General features: G+C 39.8%; 1 protein-coding gene across 3 annotated transcripts in view; it reads left to right on the top strand.

Moving 5' to 3' along the window:
* The window catches only part of LOC111870237 (alpha-taxilin), a 95,022-nt gene extending 86,107 nt beyond the window's left edge, over positions 1–8,915 (top strand). For all 3 annotated transcript variants that reach the window (XM_023862347.2, XM_023862348.2, XM_023862349.1), the window contains exons 9-10: positions 5,554–6,407; positions 8,357–8,915. In XM_023862347.2, the coding sequence (XP_023718115.1) occupies positions 5,554–6,407; positions 8,357–8,386 (884 nt within the window). In that variant the 3' untranslated portion in view covers positions 8,387–8,915. The remainder of the gene's footprint in view (positions 1–5,553; positions 6,408–8,356) is intronic.
* The last annotated feature ends 8,009 nt before the right edge of the window (positions 8,916–16,924 follow it).

The following is a 16,924-nucleotide window of genomic DNA, read 5'->3' on the forward strand; positions in this document are numbered from 1 at the left end:
TGGGTGCTATGTACTGTGCGAAAGCAATCGATTTTGCAGGCATAAACTTTTGTACATCCCTCTTCTAAGAATTCCAATTGAATAGCCAGCTCAGGGCAATATGATATTATAAACACCAGCACATATCAGTCTCTGGTGTTTATAGCTTCAGAGCAAACAAAACACATCATTCATAACAGAAACAGCTCGCAATAGCCACAGGAACGTTGCTGCAAGACAGGCATATGTAACGACGACTTAGCGCTCTTAAACGCGTGTGTCATTAAATACAGTCCTCCTGACAACAGGCCAGTGAAAAATCTAACAATCTACAGCAAAACCATCAATTATTATGGGCGTTATAACATACGTGTGCAGCTGGACGAAACATACACGTCGAACCCCCCCAGACGATTTAAATCCCTGACGAAACATACACGACGAACCACGGCAACGGGTTAACTGTGTCACAAATCTGAACATTGTGTGTGTTGATGTGAACAGTGTTTGTCCCGCCTTCCATATCGGCCAAACAATTTGCAGCAGAGTATGAAATAATCTCCAAGTAGAAGCATGAAGCCATTATTTGCCTTCATGTATCCCATACACAGCCCTTCAACAATGATATAAAGTGTTGCCATGTGCCACTTATGTCATGTCACTCCCAAGATGATCCACCTCTTGTGTTCACTGTCTCTGCCATAATAATGCTGCTTGTCATTCCTGTATGCATAAACCCTGCCAGCAGATCTAGAACTGGCTGCATCCTGCTGCTGTTAGACATTGTCAGTATTTCATTATTTTGCTTTTGAACTTACTTGTTTTAATATTTATTGATCCCTACTCAGATATGGGTAACATTTCTGGAAAATTGAAGGCAGATAGTAAAGAGGAAATTATCATAAACATACGCTGTTATTGTCTCTGGGACTACCCATGTTGAGTGCCTTATTATATTCAGTATAATCTATTAGTTTGTAGCATGTGTAATGTAATAAATTACGAATAATAAGCAGTAATTTGGAAGTGTTAAACATGGGGATAAGTAATAATTGCACAACCTAGTTTGAAATGATGGGTACTTGTAAAAATGTTACTGAAATGAATGGCAGTTCCACTTTGTCTCACTCCCATGCAGCTGTACTTTTCCTAACCTCAATGTTACATGTAAAATTTTACTCTAAAAAGTTATATTCACATATTTTAAGCACCACAACTTTCAGATATGATTTTTTATATAAATAAATTTTGTGAATAAATTTTTTCCAACAATTACCTTAATTTTATGGCCCTGGGCTACAAATCCAGTGGTCCGTGTTCAATTCTCGGCGCTACCAGATTTTTTCTGAGAAGTAGTGGGCCTGGAACAGGGTCCACTCAGCTTTTTCAAGGAAATAGCGGCTCCGGTCTAAAAAACCGAAATTAACAGCCATGGGGATTCGTTACGCTGACCACGTGAAACCCTCTATCTGCTAAAGTTGGCACTAACTTCGCTGACAAGCGGCAGTCGCTCAGTCGGTATAATTCACTTGCGGGCTAAAACCACAGAGTTTGTTTGTTTGTTTTGTCGCCTTGTTTCCAAGTGGCTGCAATCCCAATAAAATTCTATATGCATTCTTTTGTCTTCCTTATATAATCCACATGTTCAGGCCATCTTAACCTCCTTGATTTTATGACTCCAGTTTTTATTATTTTTACAATATTATTTACTGAACTGCACAGTTCTCAATCCATTGTACAGGGTCCGGCAAATCGACCTCCCGTATTTGGAGAGGGCGCTGTGTGAGTTGTGGTGGGGATACGGCGGCGGAGGGGGTATCAATTGATAGCGGTATAAGTGCCATTTGCAGTAGTTGCAATGGCGTGGCACGGTGAGCATCGTGCGTTTGTTGTGGAAGAGTATATTCGTAATGGTGAATCGGTGATTACTACTCAGCGAGCATTTCGCATTCGGTTCGAACTTGGCCGACATGATCCTGTTACGGATATAAAAACTATTCACGTTTGGGTATCAAACTTTAGAGCAACAGGTTCTGCACTGAAAAAGAAATTGCCTGGCCGACCTCGGACCGTAACAACGCCGGAAAATGTGGCGCGTGTGAGAGCGTCCATCCAGCAATCTCCAAAGCGTTCAGCACTTAAACATGCAGCTGCCCTGGGATTGTCTGATAGGAGTGTAAGAAGAATCCTGCACAGAAATCTACACATGCACCCATACAAAATGATGGTTACCCAAGAATTAAGTGAGAGAGATTTTGAAACTCGCAAAGCTGCGTGTGAGGACATTCTTCAGAACATTCCCTCTGGCGCTGTTTTGATTTCATCTGATGAGGCCCACTTCCACTTGTCAGGTACTGTAAATAAACAAAATTTCCGCTACTGGTCAGCAGAAAACCCTCAGGAACTTCACCAACGACCACTTCACAGCCCTCGTGTGACAGTTTGGTGCGCTGTTGCTGAATTTGGTGTATGGGGTCCTTATTTTTTCGAGGAAAATGGGCTAACGGTAACGGTTACTTCGAATCGCTACTGTCACATGATCGAGACCTTCCTCCGACCTAAGTTAAACCAGTTTGTTGGGGACCATGAAGAGGGACAAGCCTGGTTCCAACAAGACGGAGCCACAGCTCACACTTCGCGGCGTTCTTTAGCAATTCTGAGAGAGTTGTTTCCTGGACGTCTTCTCTCTTTGCGAGGAGACATCGCCTGGCCCCCAAGGTCACCCGATTTATCACCTTGTGATTTTTTTCTTTGGGGACACTTAAAGGCGCAAGTGTACAAACATCGCCCCACAACCCTGCAAGCACTTAAGGAGGCAATCACCCAGGCAGTGGCTGCCATTCCACCGAAAATGACACGAAGAACTATGGACAAATTCCGGAAAAGGCTTCGTCAATGTGTGAACAATGGAGGACGCCATTTACCGAAAATAATTTTTAAAACCAAGTAATGTAAAATAGCATCGTATTTGTTGTTCACAAATAAAAGTATTTTTTCTGTATCTTTCTTTGTTTGTTTGTAACTGCCTTTTGAAATACGGGAGGTCGAGTTGCCGGACCCTGTATTATATGCCTGTGAGTTCTTTGTGACTTGGCAGCTTTGTGCACTGCATATTACACTTTGTGTTACAAATGGTTAACCCCCTTAATGGTATTTGGATGGTTCTGTAGCAGACGCTTTTCACAGCATTATTAATTATTATATATTTAGAAATTAATTTAAAGAAGTTTATGAAATTTTCAGAAGACATTGCAAAGAGTCTAAAATTTCATGCTGCATAATTGTTTTTATGATTATAATATGATATTGTATTTGCTATTTAAATTGGCTTTGGTGTGGTAGATCTTGAAGAAGTCCTCAAGTCAGAAACATACTCCACAGTCCTTACACTAGAATTACGTTTCATTTCTTTTTTCACTTGTCTTGCAGCAAAGTGCAAACCTCATTGTGGGCTTGGACTTTTTCATAGAGGGGGTTATCCTTAGTACAAAATGTCTCGCTGTCAGTGTGTCAGGTGTTGGTGTCTAGGATGGTCTTCCAGAAGGAGGGGCTTCTAAAGTCTTCCTTTGTGTGAAGTATGAAAGAGAGATGGCTTAGATTCTGCATGATGCATGAAGGCGGTATATTGTGCCAAAATATTTATCAGCCCCTTGAACAGTGCTGTGTACCACTTTGTGCTTCTCGTTCACTCAGTTTAAAATGGTTTAAATTTTTTGTCTCTCAGATCTACTCCTCCCATAAACAAGTTATATTCCTGTATACAGCTTGGTTTATGTAGGTCTCTTCCTCTCTTGGAAACTGCCACCATGGTGTCACCATGAAATGTGTAAAAGAAATACATGGGCTTCTTGTTCATCCACTTTAGCACCGTCACTCCTTGACTCTGTACAGCAGTATGTTCATCCAATTTTAGTTTTGCTTCTTGTACAATCAGATGAACATTCTTCCCTTTCAGTCACAGTGTCCCAGCTATGTTTACATCATTTTTCTTAAGGAGACAGAGGTCTGGACAAATGTAGAAAATATCCATCCATAATATATGTGTCCTCTGCCAAAAAGTGGTTCCGCCAATTTTACAACCATTTTGCTTGTTTTGACACTGTCAGCTGGGACAACATTGTTTATCAAATCTGTTGTGATTCCACTTTATATACATCAATTTTCCACAGATATCTGGTAAATAAAGCACAAAGTGTGAAGGATTTTATCCTGAACTTAGTAGCATTGAAGTGAATGTACCGCTTGAATTCTGTGTGCCCTTCCACAGAGTCAGGATTCTTCAAGAGATATACCGTATTACTTCGAATATAAGACGCACAGTTTACACAATTTTTCCCCTAAAAGTCACATTCAGAAACTGGATGCATCTTAAATTTGAGGGTGTGTTTTTATTTGAAATAATATGGTATTTTCCTTAAGTTTGTAGAGGCTACTAAACTTGCTGTTTAGGTGTTTCAGAATTGGATCAATTTTGAATAATTTCTCATTAAACAATTTCAATTTCATCATTACTCACAAAACGTAAAAATTGTGAACCCAGTTTGTATCTGTCCTGTTGTATGTATTCATAAAACCTCGATTGTCAAAAAGAAAACTTCTTCTAAAATATTCCTATAGGAATCTGTATAGCAATAAAAACATAAATTTCAATGCTGTTATTGTCTTTCCAATTGAGAACTGGGGATCATGGCTTTAGTTTATTCTTGTGTGTGTCTATGAAATTTGCAGCATGCCTGTTTGTTTCTGTAACTACAGTGCCCATTATGGAAGCATCAGAATATAACTTGAAAGCCTTTGATTCACTTCTGACAGACTGTATGTGGCCACTGATTTCAGAAAACTGAATTGTCAACTTCTCCCCATTGCCAGTCACACTGATATTCTAATGTAGGCCTTTGCACTCATGCAGCACCATTAATTCTTCTTCACTTTCCTCATTTTCTGAGTTTAATGCTTAGTTAAAACTCTCTTCAGATTTATAAATATTTATGTCACTTCCATTATCATAGTTACAAAGTTCTTCATGCTATATCCCTCATTTTCAGGCCACATGATATACTATATAAAACAGTTTTGAAGCCACTAAGCAGCTGGTTTGAAGGTCAAAACATTCTGTATAGCTTCTATGAAACCATGTGGATGGAAAAACCAGGCAGGTAGTGAAAACTACAGTCTTTAGAGGTGTAATGCTGTAGTTAGTTTGGTTCTCCTCTGAGAGATGGCAGAGTGTGAGCTTGCATTTGGCGAGGCGACACTCAGGCTGCTGCCTGTAGCATAGTTTAAATGAAGAGAAGTATGTACTTTGCATACCAACTTGAGGGCTTTAGCGCCTTAAGAAAACTAAGTTTATAGCTTATTTATGCAATATTTGTGTAAGTTATGAAAACTACATGAGAAACCATGCATTACCCATAACAAAGTTTGACTGATGCTGATTAGTTTAATTCTCACCTTGTTGCAGCATAAACCAGCATCTACTTCATTCCTCTATGAAATGTGATATAGGTGACAGAATCCCCTATTATATGATATCAACTCCCTGTTTCATCTTATTGTGATTTCTTTTTCCTTCAGATAACACTGGCAGAGGAAATGTGCCTTCAGAATCCTTGCAAAAGTCACAAGATCTTGTGACAGACACTTCACTGTGCCCTGAGAAAACAGATTTGTGCAGACATGAGTCAAATAAAGATATACATGGCCTCTCAGCTCAGACTGAGGAACCCAGAAAAGAAGGAGTACAGATATTTAAGCAAAATGAGAATAGTTCACCTATTGAAGGAACTGTTACAGAACTAACACTAAATGGCAGTGGACAACAGAATGAAGAACACCCTATTGTTGTAGAAACCAAGAACAGTTCTATTTTGGAAGAAGTGGGTTGTGTAACAGGGGTTCGAGAAGAGTCAACAGATGGACAAAATTCTGTTCAAGAAACTAGTGTAAATTGTATGGCAGTTATGCCTGAACACATATCAGACTCTGAAATCAACCTGGAAGAACCTAAACTTAATAATAGTATATCAAGTGATCATTCAGGAAATGACTTACAGTTGTCACAAACTGAGAAGGAATCTGTTGGAAATATTTATACAATGGAAGAAGAGGAATGTATGGCAAAGAGTCACACAATATTAACTGAAACAAAGGATGAATCTAATGTAAACTCCGTTACAATAACTGCAGTAAATGAAGATGAAATTACACTAAATAACCTGGATCGTTCTTCAGACTCAGTTGTAAATGGCCAAATGCCAACATTAGTTCTTAATCAAACAGTTTTGACACACGACATAGAGCTTTCTGAGAGCAAGAATATCTCAGTTGCGACTGTGAATGCACCAAACAACACTAATTACGTTTCAGGGAATGGAGTGGTAGAAGAAATGCCTGTAAAGGTTTCAGGTGCTGAGTCCAAGAAAGGAAAGGTAAGTTGAACTCATATTTCTGCCACCATAGGGATGCTTGCATAGACCTGTTCAAACTTGTTATAACAGTGAAATCATTGTCTGGAAAACAGTGGAAGGTAAGTAATATTCATTGGATCATCTTTGTATAACTTATTTTATAAAAGACTTGTATCTTGTTTTTGTGCTTTTGTGTGTGTGTGTGTGTGTGTGTGTGTGTGCGTGTGCATGAGGGTGGTGGCGGGCATGTGCCCTGCCCCCACCTATAATTTTGGTATATTCATGCAATATGGTATATGCATGGTATATTCATGGCAGATATTCATGCAAACTTGGAAGAGCATTATGCCATTTTTCTTTTTAATTTCATACAGTCAGTAATACTAACTTGGCGGTTGTGTAAATTTCCAATTCAGTGACAGTGGTCTCCACATAATGTGAAATGAAATAAAATTAAAAATTATGAAAGTTTTTGTGAACTTTTTTTTTGTAGGCCATAAAATAACAATAAGACTTCTCTGTTTGCTGACGGTAACTGATAAGCTAAGAGTGTGAGGTAGACCATAAACATATGTACAAAATTTCTATGAAACATTTTTGTTTGTTAGTATTTACAAATGTGATGAAGAGAAAACTGTGGTTCATGCCTTCCAACTTTGCATAGACAGAGTGTCTTCTAGTGGACATACACAGAGAAATGGATATGTAGATTATACAAGTATTAATTTGTAATTTTTCAAGCATTTCTATATGACTGAAAATATATCTATGAGACTATAGACGTTGGAAGCTCTTTTCAGAATATACGTGGTGTGTTCAAAAAGTATCGAACCTTCTTTTTTCCTGCGTAAACCAATGAAGCACAGGAGGCTCCCTTTGGTGGAGATGTGGAGGGGACATTCATGAGCAGTCGTGAATTTTTTCCCGCCTGCAGAATACGTCAGTCACTGGCAGTGGGCCTATGAGTGAGGACGTGTAGTGAGCGCTCGTCGGATTCCAGTAAGGTGTAAAGTGACAGAACAACATGAGCAGCGATATTGCATCAAATTTTGCCAAAAGCTTGGCGATACACAAGTGGAAACCATTCGCAAGATTCAGCAGGCTTTCGGGGATGATGCCATGAGCAACTCACGGATAAAGGAGTGGTACAACCGCTTCAAAGATGGCCACACATCAGTGGACAGCGAACCGCATTCAGGCAGACCCTCAACAAGCCGAAATGAGAATGTCATTGAGCAAGTGCGGACTTTGGTCATGGAGGACCGTCTTATCACATTGCGAACGAGATAGGGGTAAGCATTGGATCAGTACATTCAATTTTGACTGAGGAGTTGGACATGAGGAGAGTGTCCGCGAAATTCGTACCAAAACTGCGCATCTGATTTGAGACTTTCGTCGCCAAACACAACATCCTTGTGGTTCGTCAGGCTCCCTACTCCCCCGACATGCCTCTGTGTGACTTTTGGCTATTTCTCAAGCTGAAAATGCCGCTGAAAGGAACCCAGTTTGAGTCAAGAGAAGACACCATGTGGAATGCGACGACCCGGCTGATCACCATTCCAAAAGACGCGTTCCAGAAGTGTTTCCAAGAATGGCGGAAGTGCTGGGAGAAGTGTGTGCATCACCAAGGAGACTACTTTGAAGGGGATTAGGGTTTTGTACCTCCAAATCAATAAATGTATTTCTGCCGACCAAAGGTTCGATACTTTTTGAACACACTACGTATTTCCTCTGAACTTGTTGCACTGTAGTTTTTGAAAAACTTCCAGTTCAGTTCATGAAATTCTGTGTTAATTGAAGACTTGAAATAGAAAGGCATCACACATTCTGAAAGTACAGTTTAATGTTTTTGTTGCTGATTTGTTCAGTCTGAATATATGAAACAGAATTCATAATTCACAGAACTGTGAACTACAACTTTACTGAGATGTGAACACGAAAATATGTTTTTTCTGCTTTGTTCTTTCCAGGAAGGTGCAAGAAAACGAAGAAATAAATGAAATTGATGTGCCCACAAACAGAAGAAAATTTAGACGAATTTCCCAAGAGTCAAGAGAACCTAATATTTGGACAAATGAATTAGATTTCATGCAGTAATACCTCACATCATTTTATTATCTGACCAGTTTGTAATGATTTCACTGGCATTAATGCTTTTTTTATGTTTTCTGCGGTTTTTATTTTGTTTAAATATGTATGAACTATTACTGGTGCTGAAGGTGATTCTAAAACTTTTGAAGAAGTGGTAATTATTTTGATGAGATTTCAGGTTCTTGTAGTGGTGAATATGAAGGTACTGCCTTCTGGGATGTGGGGCTGTGTAGTCTGGTAGATAAGTACCCTTCATCTTTTGGGTAGCTACACTGAAGATGAAGGCAAATGTTAGTTATTATCATCACATTCCAGAAGGTAGTAATCTATAATTATTATGGGCATTTGGTTCATGCTGTAATTACAGAGCAATCATTTTCTTTCAGTTTTACCAGGGTGTTGAAATATTAATGAAGTAAATGCAGTTTTCCTTTTAAAGCAGCTTAAAATCCCTGAAACACATACAGCTCCTTTAGCCATTATTTTTTTCGGTTCCTCTTTCATCTTCCACCATGCATTCCCTCACTTGATATGACCCCCCTCTCCCCCCAAAGTTTTGAGAGGGTACACATCTCAGAGAGATTTATCTGTTACTGGTTTGTCTTGTGCTCAGACCTCAGTTACCTTTAATTTTTCATGTCTGTTTATAAAATTACCACACAATGAATACATAAAACTCTGAGAAACATAAGGGTAAAGACAGCCTAGTGCCTAGGTGCCATGTCTCAAAAGCATATATATATATATATATAGAGGGTGCACAGTTAAAGTTTTATCCATTCATAACCTTGGTTCATATATAAGTTAGCGTTTAGCATCATGCTGTGCTTACGTCTACTGGAGAGGCCAAAGTCCCTGTTACCCACTGGATTGAAGGCTGAATTGACTGCAGCCCATTGTGGGCATTTTGGCTTGTCTGTAGTTAGAATGTGTCATAATGTGTAAATCATTACTTCACTTTCTGTCTGGGCTATTGTTGACTCATGGTTCCCCCTCCCACAAAGAAAAGTAAAGTACTTTAAGGCTAGTCGTCCATTGGAAGCGGAAACCTGCGAACTGGGATTCGGCCGAATCTGTGCGAATCTGTTCGTCCGAATTCGTGCGTTCACTGCGCGTCCTTTGGCTGCGTGTTCGGCCGATGCCATTCGCGTTCTGTCATGGCGCTGTCTGAAGATTTATGTGATCTGTACGCGTTTGATACTCCTTTACTGGCTAGGTGACGAGCACAGAATAGGAGAAAAGAGTGGATTAGTGAAATTTTATCAAAAAGACAAACGTTTGATGAATTTTCTCATATATGGAGTGATTTACAAGAGGACGAGTCACAGTATTTTGGTTATTTTCGCATGAAGCAAGATACATTTGAATACACATTAAGCAAAGTACATCAGTTGAAGAAGTACAGTAACTTCCGAGAAACTATTTCACCTGAAGAACGCCTAGCTGTAACGTTAAGTTAAGGATTTGATAAGAGTTTGAGAAAACAAAATATTACATCGATGTTATATTATTCTTGCTTCTTAGTGACTACATACAAACCGTTGTTTCTACAAAGGATTGAAATTACTGTGATACACAGCGGCATTGTTCTTGTCTGTTACAAATTCATTGCTGTGGGAACTATTATGGGAACTGCGTGTCGATTCAAAGGATAGAGGCGAAACATTTGACGTGGACATCACGCTGCTGTTTCGATCCTCCTGTTCCTGCAGTAAAACATCCATCAATTTCATGCGTAATCGCAGCTGTCTTTCTTCAGGCAAGCTCATCAGAAATTGATAGTCACTATCCTGCTTCATTTGAGAGCTCTTTTCGAAGTAGCTGAACTTTTTAGATTCTATTTCGAAGAATTTGTCATCGTAATCAATTCTTTTCTTTCCTCTTTTTAGCGGACTTTTGAAATGCTCTTTTTGTGCCGGAGACGTATTTACAGGTGCATCATTCTCGATATCTGATTGAAAATCTGGAGTAGAAAATGCATCATTATATTCACTTTGTGTTGTAATATTATCAGTGCCTTACTCAATACAGGCGTCCGCAATGTCAGGAACACTACTCGACAGATTTCTCGGTTGAACAGTATCAGTTCGTAGGTGGTGAATGCAGCTCTTCATCCGAAAAATCCAAACCAATCTGGATATTTCGCAGTTCGCAAGTATACGTGCGTTCACTGACTAACAGTGCTGCTACCAATGGACGCACTCTAACCTGATGCTAGCTGTTAGGATCGTTCGGCCGTTTCCGTGCGTGTTTGGACGAACTCCTCATCACAACTTTCCGCAGCTTTCCGCTTCCAGTGGACGAGAGGCCTAATCCTATAAGACCAAGTAAAAAGTTGACTAAAATATGCACGTAACTTCAAGGAGCAAGAGGAAGTCAATCAAATAATCAAGATACTCCCCAGGTTGTATGCACCCAAAAGGATCATTACAATACTCACAAGAGCCTGCCAGTTTGCCATATCCTAACCCTGTTGATTCCAAACCATGACTTTTCCTTAAATTCGGTTTTAATATTATTCTCTCATCTATATACACCTAGATATTCAGAGTTGTCTCTGAATATCTCACGTCCCGACGTGATAATGTGGGATATTCCCACACAGGTTTTCCAACTAAAACTTTGACCATCTTTCTTATTTATGCTACGTTCCCCACCAATCACATCTTCCTTGACATGATTATAAAATGGTCATGATTTAGGGGTCTGACTAGACATGCTATGACTTGTATATTGGATTTGTTGACACAACTGGGAACTACAAATAATTGCAGTGCTATCACTGATTTACAAATCACTGAGACATGCTGCTCCTTCTCAGTCTTCACTAGTCATATCCTGTCAATGGACTTTAAAACAGGCCCACTGTAACTGCAGCACACATAAGGTCTTCTTTTCACAGCCATAGTCTTGCAACTAACTCTTTTCTTCACAGCCGGACTTTCAGCTGTGGACTAACTGATCACTCCCAATTGACCTCCTTGTAACCATTTTGCATGTCCCAAACAGAAAACACCGTTTCCAACAACACTATTGTTGTAGACACGTGTTTACCGATCTGTTTCATCACCATTGTTCTTTTGTTGCCTGCATATATGTCGTAGGCATTACCTAGCAACAGCTGCTGTTTACAGAGTCACTGCTTAGCAATGGGTCTGTACACCACAATATTAAAAATACTAGCTGTGCCCGGCCACGCCCTGCTGTGGCTCAGTCTGCCTGTTCTTCCCCAGTTAGATTTGAAATTACTCGACGCATTGCTTCCGCTCTGAGAGTACGACGACTTAAGCTTGTTCTTCTGCGAGGCATTATTTGGATGAACTAAAGCAGAATGACTGCACAGAAGAGGAAGAAAGAAGGAACCTCAATTCCTATGCAGTGGCCCACTGTTATTGCATTTCCATGGAAGTATACTTTCCAGTTACATCCGTTGTTACGCAACGGAACCTATGCAACGGTCTGTTCTATAGTTAGTTTCATCTGTTGCTTAGGAAATGCTAGCACAGAACACCTTGTAGAAGTGTTTGGTTTCTTCCGTTATTATGCAACGGAACCTCAATTCCTACACAATGGCCCACTGTTATTGCATAGGAAATGCTAGCACAGAACACCTTGTAGAAGTGTTTGGTTTCTTCCGTTATTATGCAACGGAACCTCAATTCCTACACAATGGCCCACTGTTATTGCATAGGAAATGCTAGCACAGAACACCTTGTAGAAGTGTTTGGTTTCTTCCGTTATTATGCAACGGAACCTCAATTCCTACACAATGGCCCACTGTTATTGCATAGGAAATGCTAGCACAGAACACCTTGTAGAAGTGTTTAGTTTCATCCGTCGTTATGCAACGGAACCTCAGTTCCTATGCAATGGCCCACTGATATTGCATTTCCATGGAAGTATACTTTCCGGTTTCATCCGTTGTTACGCAACGAATTCTATGCAACAGTCTGTTCTAGCGTTACTATGGAAACGACTGCTGGATTCCGAACATGTGACTTGTTTTTACCTGTCACAGGCGTGACATCTACATACCGACGAAATATTACAAATCAAACGCAGATCAATCAACACAGCTCAATCCCACCGCCAATTGCACCGAAAAATAAGGAGAACAGTTAAGAAGATGAAATGACAAGCAATGAAAAATAAACTATACTCACGAAATAACGTAACTTCCACGCATGTCTTGGATTCAACGAATAACTTATTGAACCCTCACTTTTGCACCAGCGAGTACAATTATTATCACGTCCAGTATCACCCAAAACTCTTCGGAGCTGGACTATTATAACCTGGTTTCGGACGCAATAGAGGGCACTTTCGCTCAGGGTTCCATTTCACGTGTTCTGTGCTCATTGCCGCAGAAATGCAGTACTTCCCGTTTCAACAGTTCGTTCCCACGGTTATTCCTAGGCAACGAAATATTTCAATTCAAACTCAGATCATTCGACACAGCCTAATCCGACCGCCAATTGCACCAGAAAATAAGGGAAACAGTTAAGAAAACGAAATGAAAAACAACAAAAAATAAATTATACTCACGAAATGAACGCTACGGTAAACGACTCAGCCCAATCCCAATGCAATGTAACACGATATAATAAAATCAAAATGAAAATTTCATGGCCACAACAGCTCGTTGCTATGGTTATTCCTAGGCAGCGATCCACTGTTTCAACAGTTCGTTGCCACGGTTATTCTGTATGGTATTCTGTGAAATAATATAATCATTTACTTTAACAGTAACATGTAAGTGTATAATGTTTGGACGTCTGTGTAGGAGATGGAAAGATTAAATATTCTGAACTGATAGTAAGGAATCTCTGTATTAATTTCTTCATAAGAGTAATTTTTATTTGTTAACTCTCATTTCCAGTATATGATCTTGGCCGCATTTTTTATGGATTTATTAGTTTTCCTTACATTATGATTCTCTTCTGAAGTCTGATAGTGTAACATGAATATGTGTATACATACATATATTTTTTCTGAATTTAATTATAGGTCAGCTTCCCTACTAGAATTTTATAATTTCTCTGCTTTGGCATATAGACCCATTGCTTGGCAAAGACTTCGAAAGAAGCAACAAGACAACAGCCGTTGCTATGCCATGGCTTGGTGAACATGTTCCCACAGCAAAAGTTACACCTGCAATGTGGGAAACAGGGTCTTTCATACATGGTCCAGACTGAGGAGTTATAAAGAAGATAATTGGGGTAACCAGTTCATTTGATATTTGGCAGGCAGTTCTTTACTGGAATATTGAAGGCAGGACCTGAGCGTGAGAAGCTGAAGAATTTCCACTGTTTACGTCTGTTACCAGGAAAGGGCTGTTGAAGACACTGGGGGCTGGGGAAGACTTAGCATATAAGTGTGAAGTGTGGAGATTAGCGGTGGCACTGTAATTGCCTGTAGTTTCAAGTGGTGTGTATAAGTGCTCAATAAATCCATTCACCAATCCAAACCATGTCTGTAGTTACCCCCCAAATCGTGACAGTGTTTATGTTTGTCCCATGCAAATTAACATCATTAACATAGACTGGAAGCTATGTGTTCCACTGAGTCAAGTTCTTCATACTTTCTTGGACCTTGCTAACAGCATATTGTCACATGTTGGGGTTCTGTGATGAATAGTAATGGGTTCTCGATTGAATGACTGGATTTATTGGCACTTCTTTATGATTACAATCAGTCACAATCCATGGCTGCCTAAGACTCGCTCCACTCCTTGCTGGACTGTGAGTGTCTTTACTTCTGCATTACTGACTTTGTTCTAATTTATGATTTGGTGACTTCTTCAGCTTCCATTGTCCGCTGGTTAACCCACCACAGCTGAACACTGAAATCTCTTACGAATGCCGAATGATTGAACTCTCGTGAACTGAACTCTCCTTTTGTAGCTTTGAGGCAAACCAAATATAGCTCACCATCTCGAACAGTTCATCTGTTACTCTGTCTATTCGCTGCTGTGGGAGTGTGCTTACAAAACCGTTATCTAGTAATGGACTATTCCATGTCTGTTCATTGCTGTGGGAACATGTGTTAATTTTGTGGAAAGCCATTGTCTAGCAATGGTCTGTTCTGCCTTTCAAGTGTCTTGTTGCAATATTTTAAATGAAGTTAGAAGCATGCTAATGGGCTAATTGGGGCAAGTGACACAGCCTCAGACTTGTGTTTGGGAGATGCCTAGTTGAGGTTTCAGCCAGGACACAATTTTCTTGACAGGTTCTATCTTACGGTTTTCCTTATTTCTTCCAGGAAAGTATTGGGGCAGTACCTCAAATTAGGTAGGACCGCTCCCTTCTGCAGCCTTTCTGAATCATTATTCACTAATCATTATACCATTTGATACTATGTTGCTGCAGTCTGAGCTGCTGACATAAATAAATTAGAATGTACCTTGTTTCAGGCCATTCTGAAGAGGAAATGGGTCAGACAAATGCTCACCCACACAGACTTTGCTCTAGGTTTCCTTTAAACACATTTTAAATAGCTGAACTCCATACTTTATCATCTCATTTTTACACAGGAGCACGATCAAATAACAGTTGAAGTAGGTTAAGGTTATTAGACATGTTTTGAGTAGTGTCATGGGGTATCTGTGCAGTACCTGTTCTATGTTTTCCCATAGGTCCTTTAAGAGTCTTAGTATGGGATCATGACAGCTTGCTCCCTTTTAAATAACTTGTATGATACCTGGACAATTAGAAGCATGGTGAAATTTAGCTTCTACAGAAATGCTCAATGGGAAAACGTATGACTGTATGGGCCATAATGTTGCGTTAAAACTGTAATGATTTGAGACATGTTTTCAGCACAGGAAAATCACATATTTGCTGTACTCCAAATCCTCTGCCCTCCTTTCAGAGACTGTAGACTTCGGCTGAACACCATTCTGATGTAGTCAGTATTATCAGCATTCCAATTCTGTCCGCAGTGGCCTGCACATTGTATGAACTCATGTTCACACAGTTATATGAGTGCTTCAAAAGTTTGTCTCCTCATGTCCTTTGCTGTACAAGTGAAAAAAATATTCAGACATATTAATTGCATATTGTGGTCTTCTGGGATGTGCAACCATGTAGTTTGGAAAATAGGCGTTAAGGCTTCAGAAGGACATGCTGCCTACATATTCAGAGTCAAAAAACCCTGAAGATGGAGGAACAGTCTCCTGCAGAACGTTGGTACCTGTCTACCAGACAACACCATGTCATATCCAGGAAGATCATCTTTGTTGCCACTGTGAGAACACTGAATGTCACATATTCATTGTAGTTCTGTGGCCACTTGGCCCAGCAACAGGCACAAGGAAACTAGCAACTCAGACACTTCGCATAGTGCATCTCCAGCTTATGTGCACTCACAGGGTGCATGCAGCAGGCTGCTTCACAGTGAAAGAAGCCATACTTCTGCTGTAAGATGAAGCCATGATTTATTCATCTGGAGGTGCATCATGAATGAAGCAGTACAGTTGGTCTCTTCATGACTTCATGATATTTTTCCATTCACACATACAATTTTATGACAGTTTTGGCAGATTCATTCAAAACAATTAAAAGCAAATTACAGCCCTTATAACTGAGACTACATATTGTTTATTGTTATTAAATAACTCCACAAATCCTGTACAGGGGCTTAAGCACCCATAGGATATAGAGCTAGTCAAACTTATGCAATCTCATACAAAACATAAAAAGATACATGGTGTAACATTAAATCAAGCCATATCATAACAACATAGATTCATACACTGTTAGAAATACAACCTTTTACTTCTTACTACTCCAAGTTCATTCGTCACAATCATTAAACATTAATCATAAAACAATATCACATAATACTAAGTAATAAACATAATTAAAATTAAAAAATATAACATACAGTTAATCCCATTTACATCCAATCAGTATTTACAAATTATTTTGATTAAAAACTCCTCTAATGAATAAAATGACCACGAGCAAAGATATCTCTTTAATGCTGGTTTAAACAATTCAATTTTATATGATAATGATTTTATATTTATAGGAAGATGGTTAAATATCCTCATTCCAATAGCATATGTCCCTTCATTATATNGTATATATGATAGATATATATTGTGACATGTTGATCCCTACCGCCCCAGCGCCACGTAGCGGTAACTTAGCGCTCGCGTAATAGGCGAGTAATCACCTCGCAATGCGCAACGCGCGGTGACGTCACGAGCGAAGCCGAAGCGAGCCGATGTTAGCCGAGTCCTAGCATCCTGGTCGCTAGGCAACGCAAGTCAACGCGGTGACGTCACCGAGGGATATCGCGGTTACCAGGCAGCCGTTAACAACTCCGGACAGCGTGGCTAGCAACAAGGCACCAGGCAACAACTGTCCGATCGAGGCTACTTAAGAAGCAGCGAAGGCTATTCACAGTCAGTTATAAAGTAACAGTCGCCGAGTTGAAACATA

Source organism: Cryptotermes secundus, unplaced genomic scaffold (assembly GCF_002891405.2).
Source record: "Cryptotermes secundus unplaced genomic scaffold, Csec_1.0 scaffold45, whole genome shotgun sequence".
Taxonomy (NCBI): domain Eukaryota; kingdom Metazoa; phylum Arthropoda; class Insecta; order Blattodea; family Kalotermitidae; genus Cryptotermes; species Cryptotermes secundus.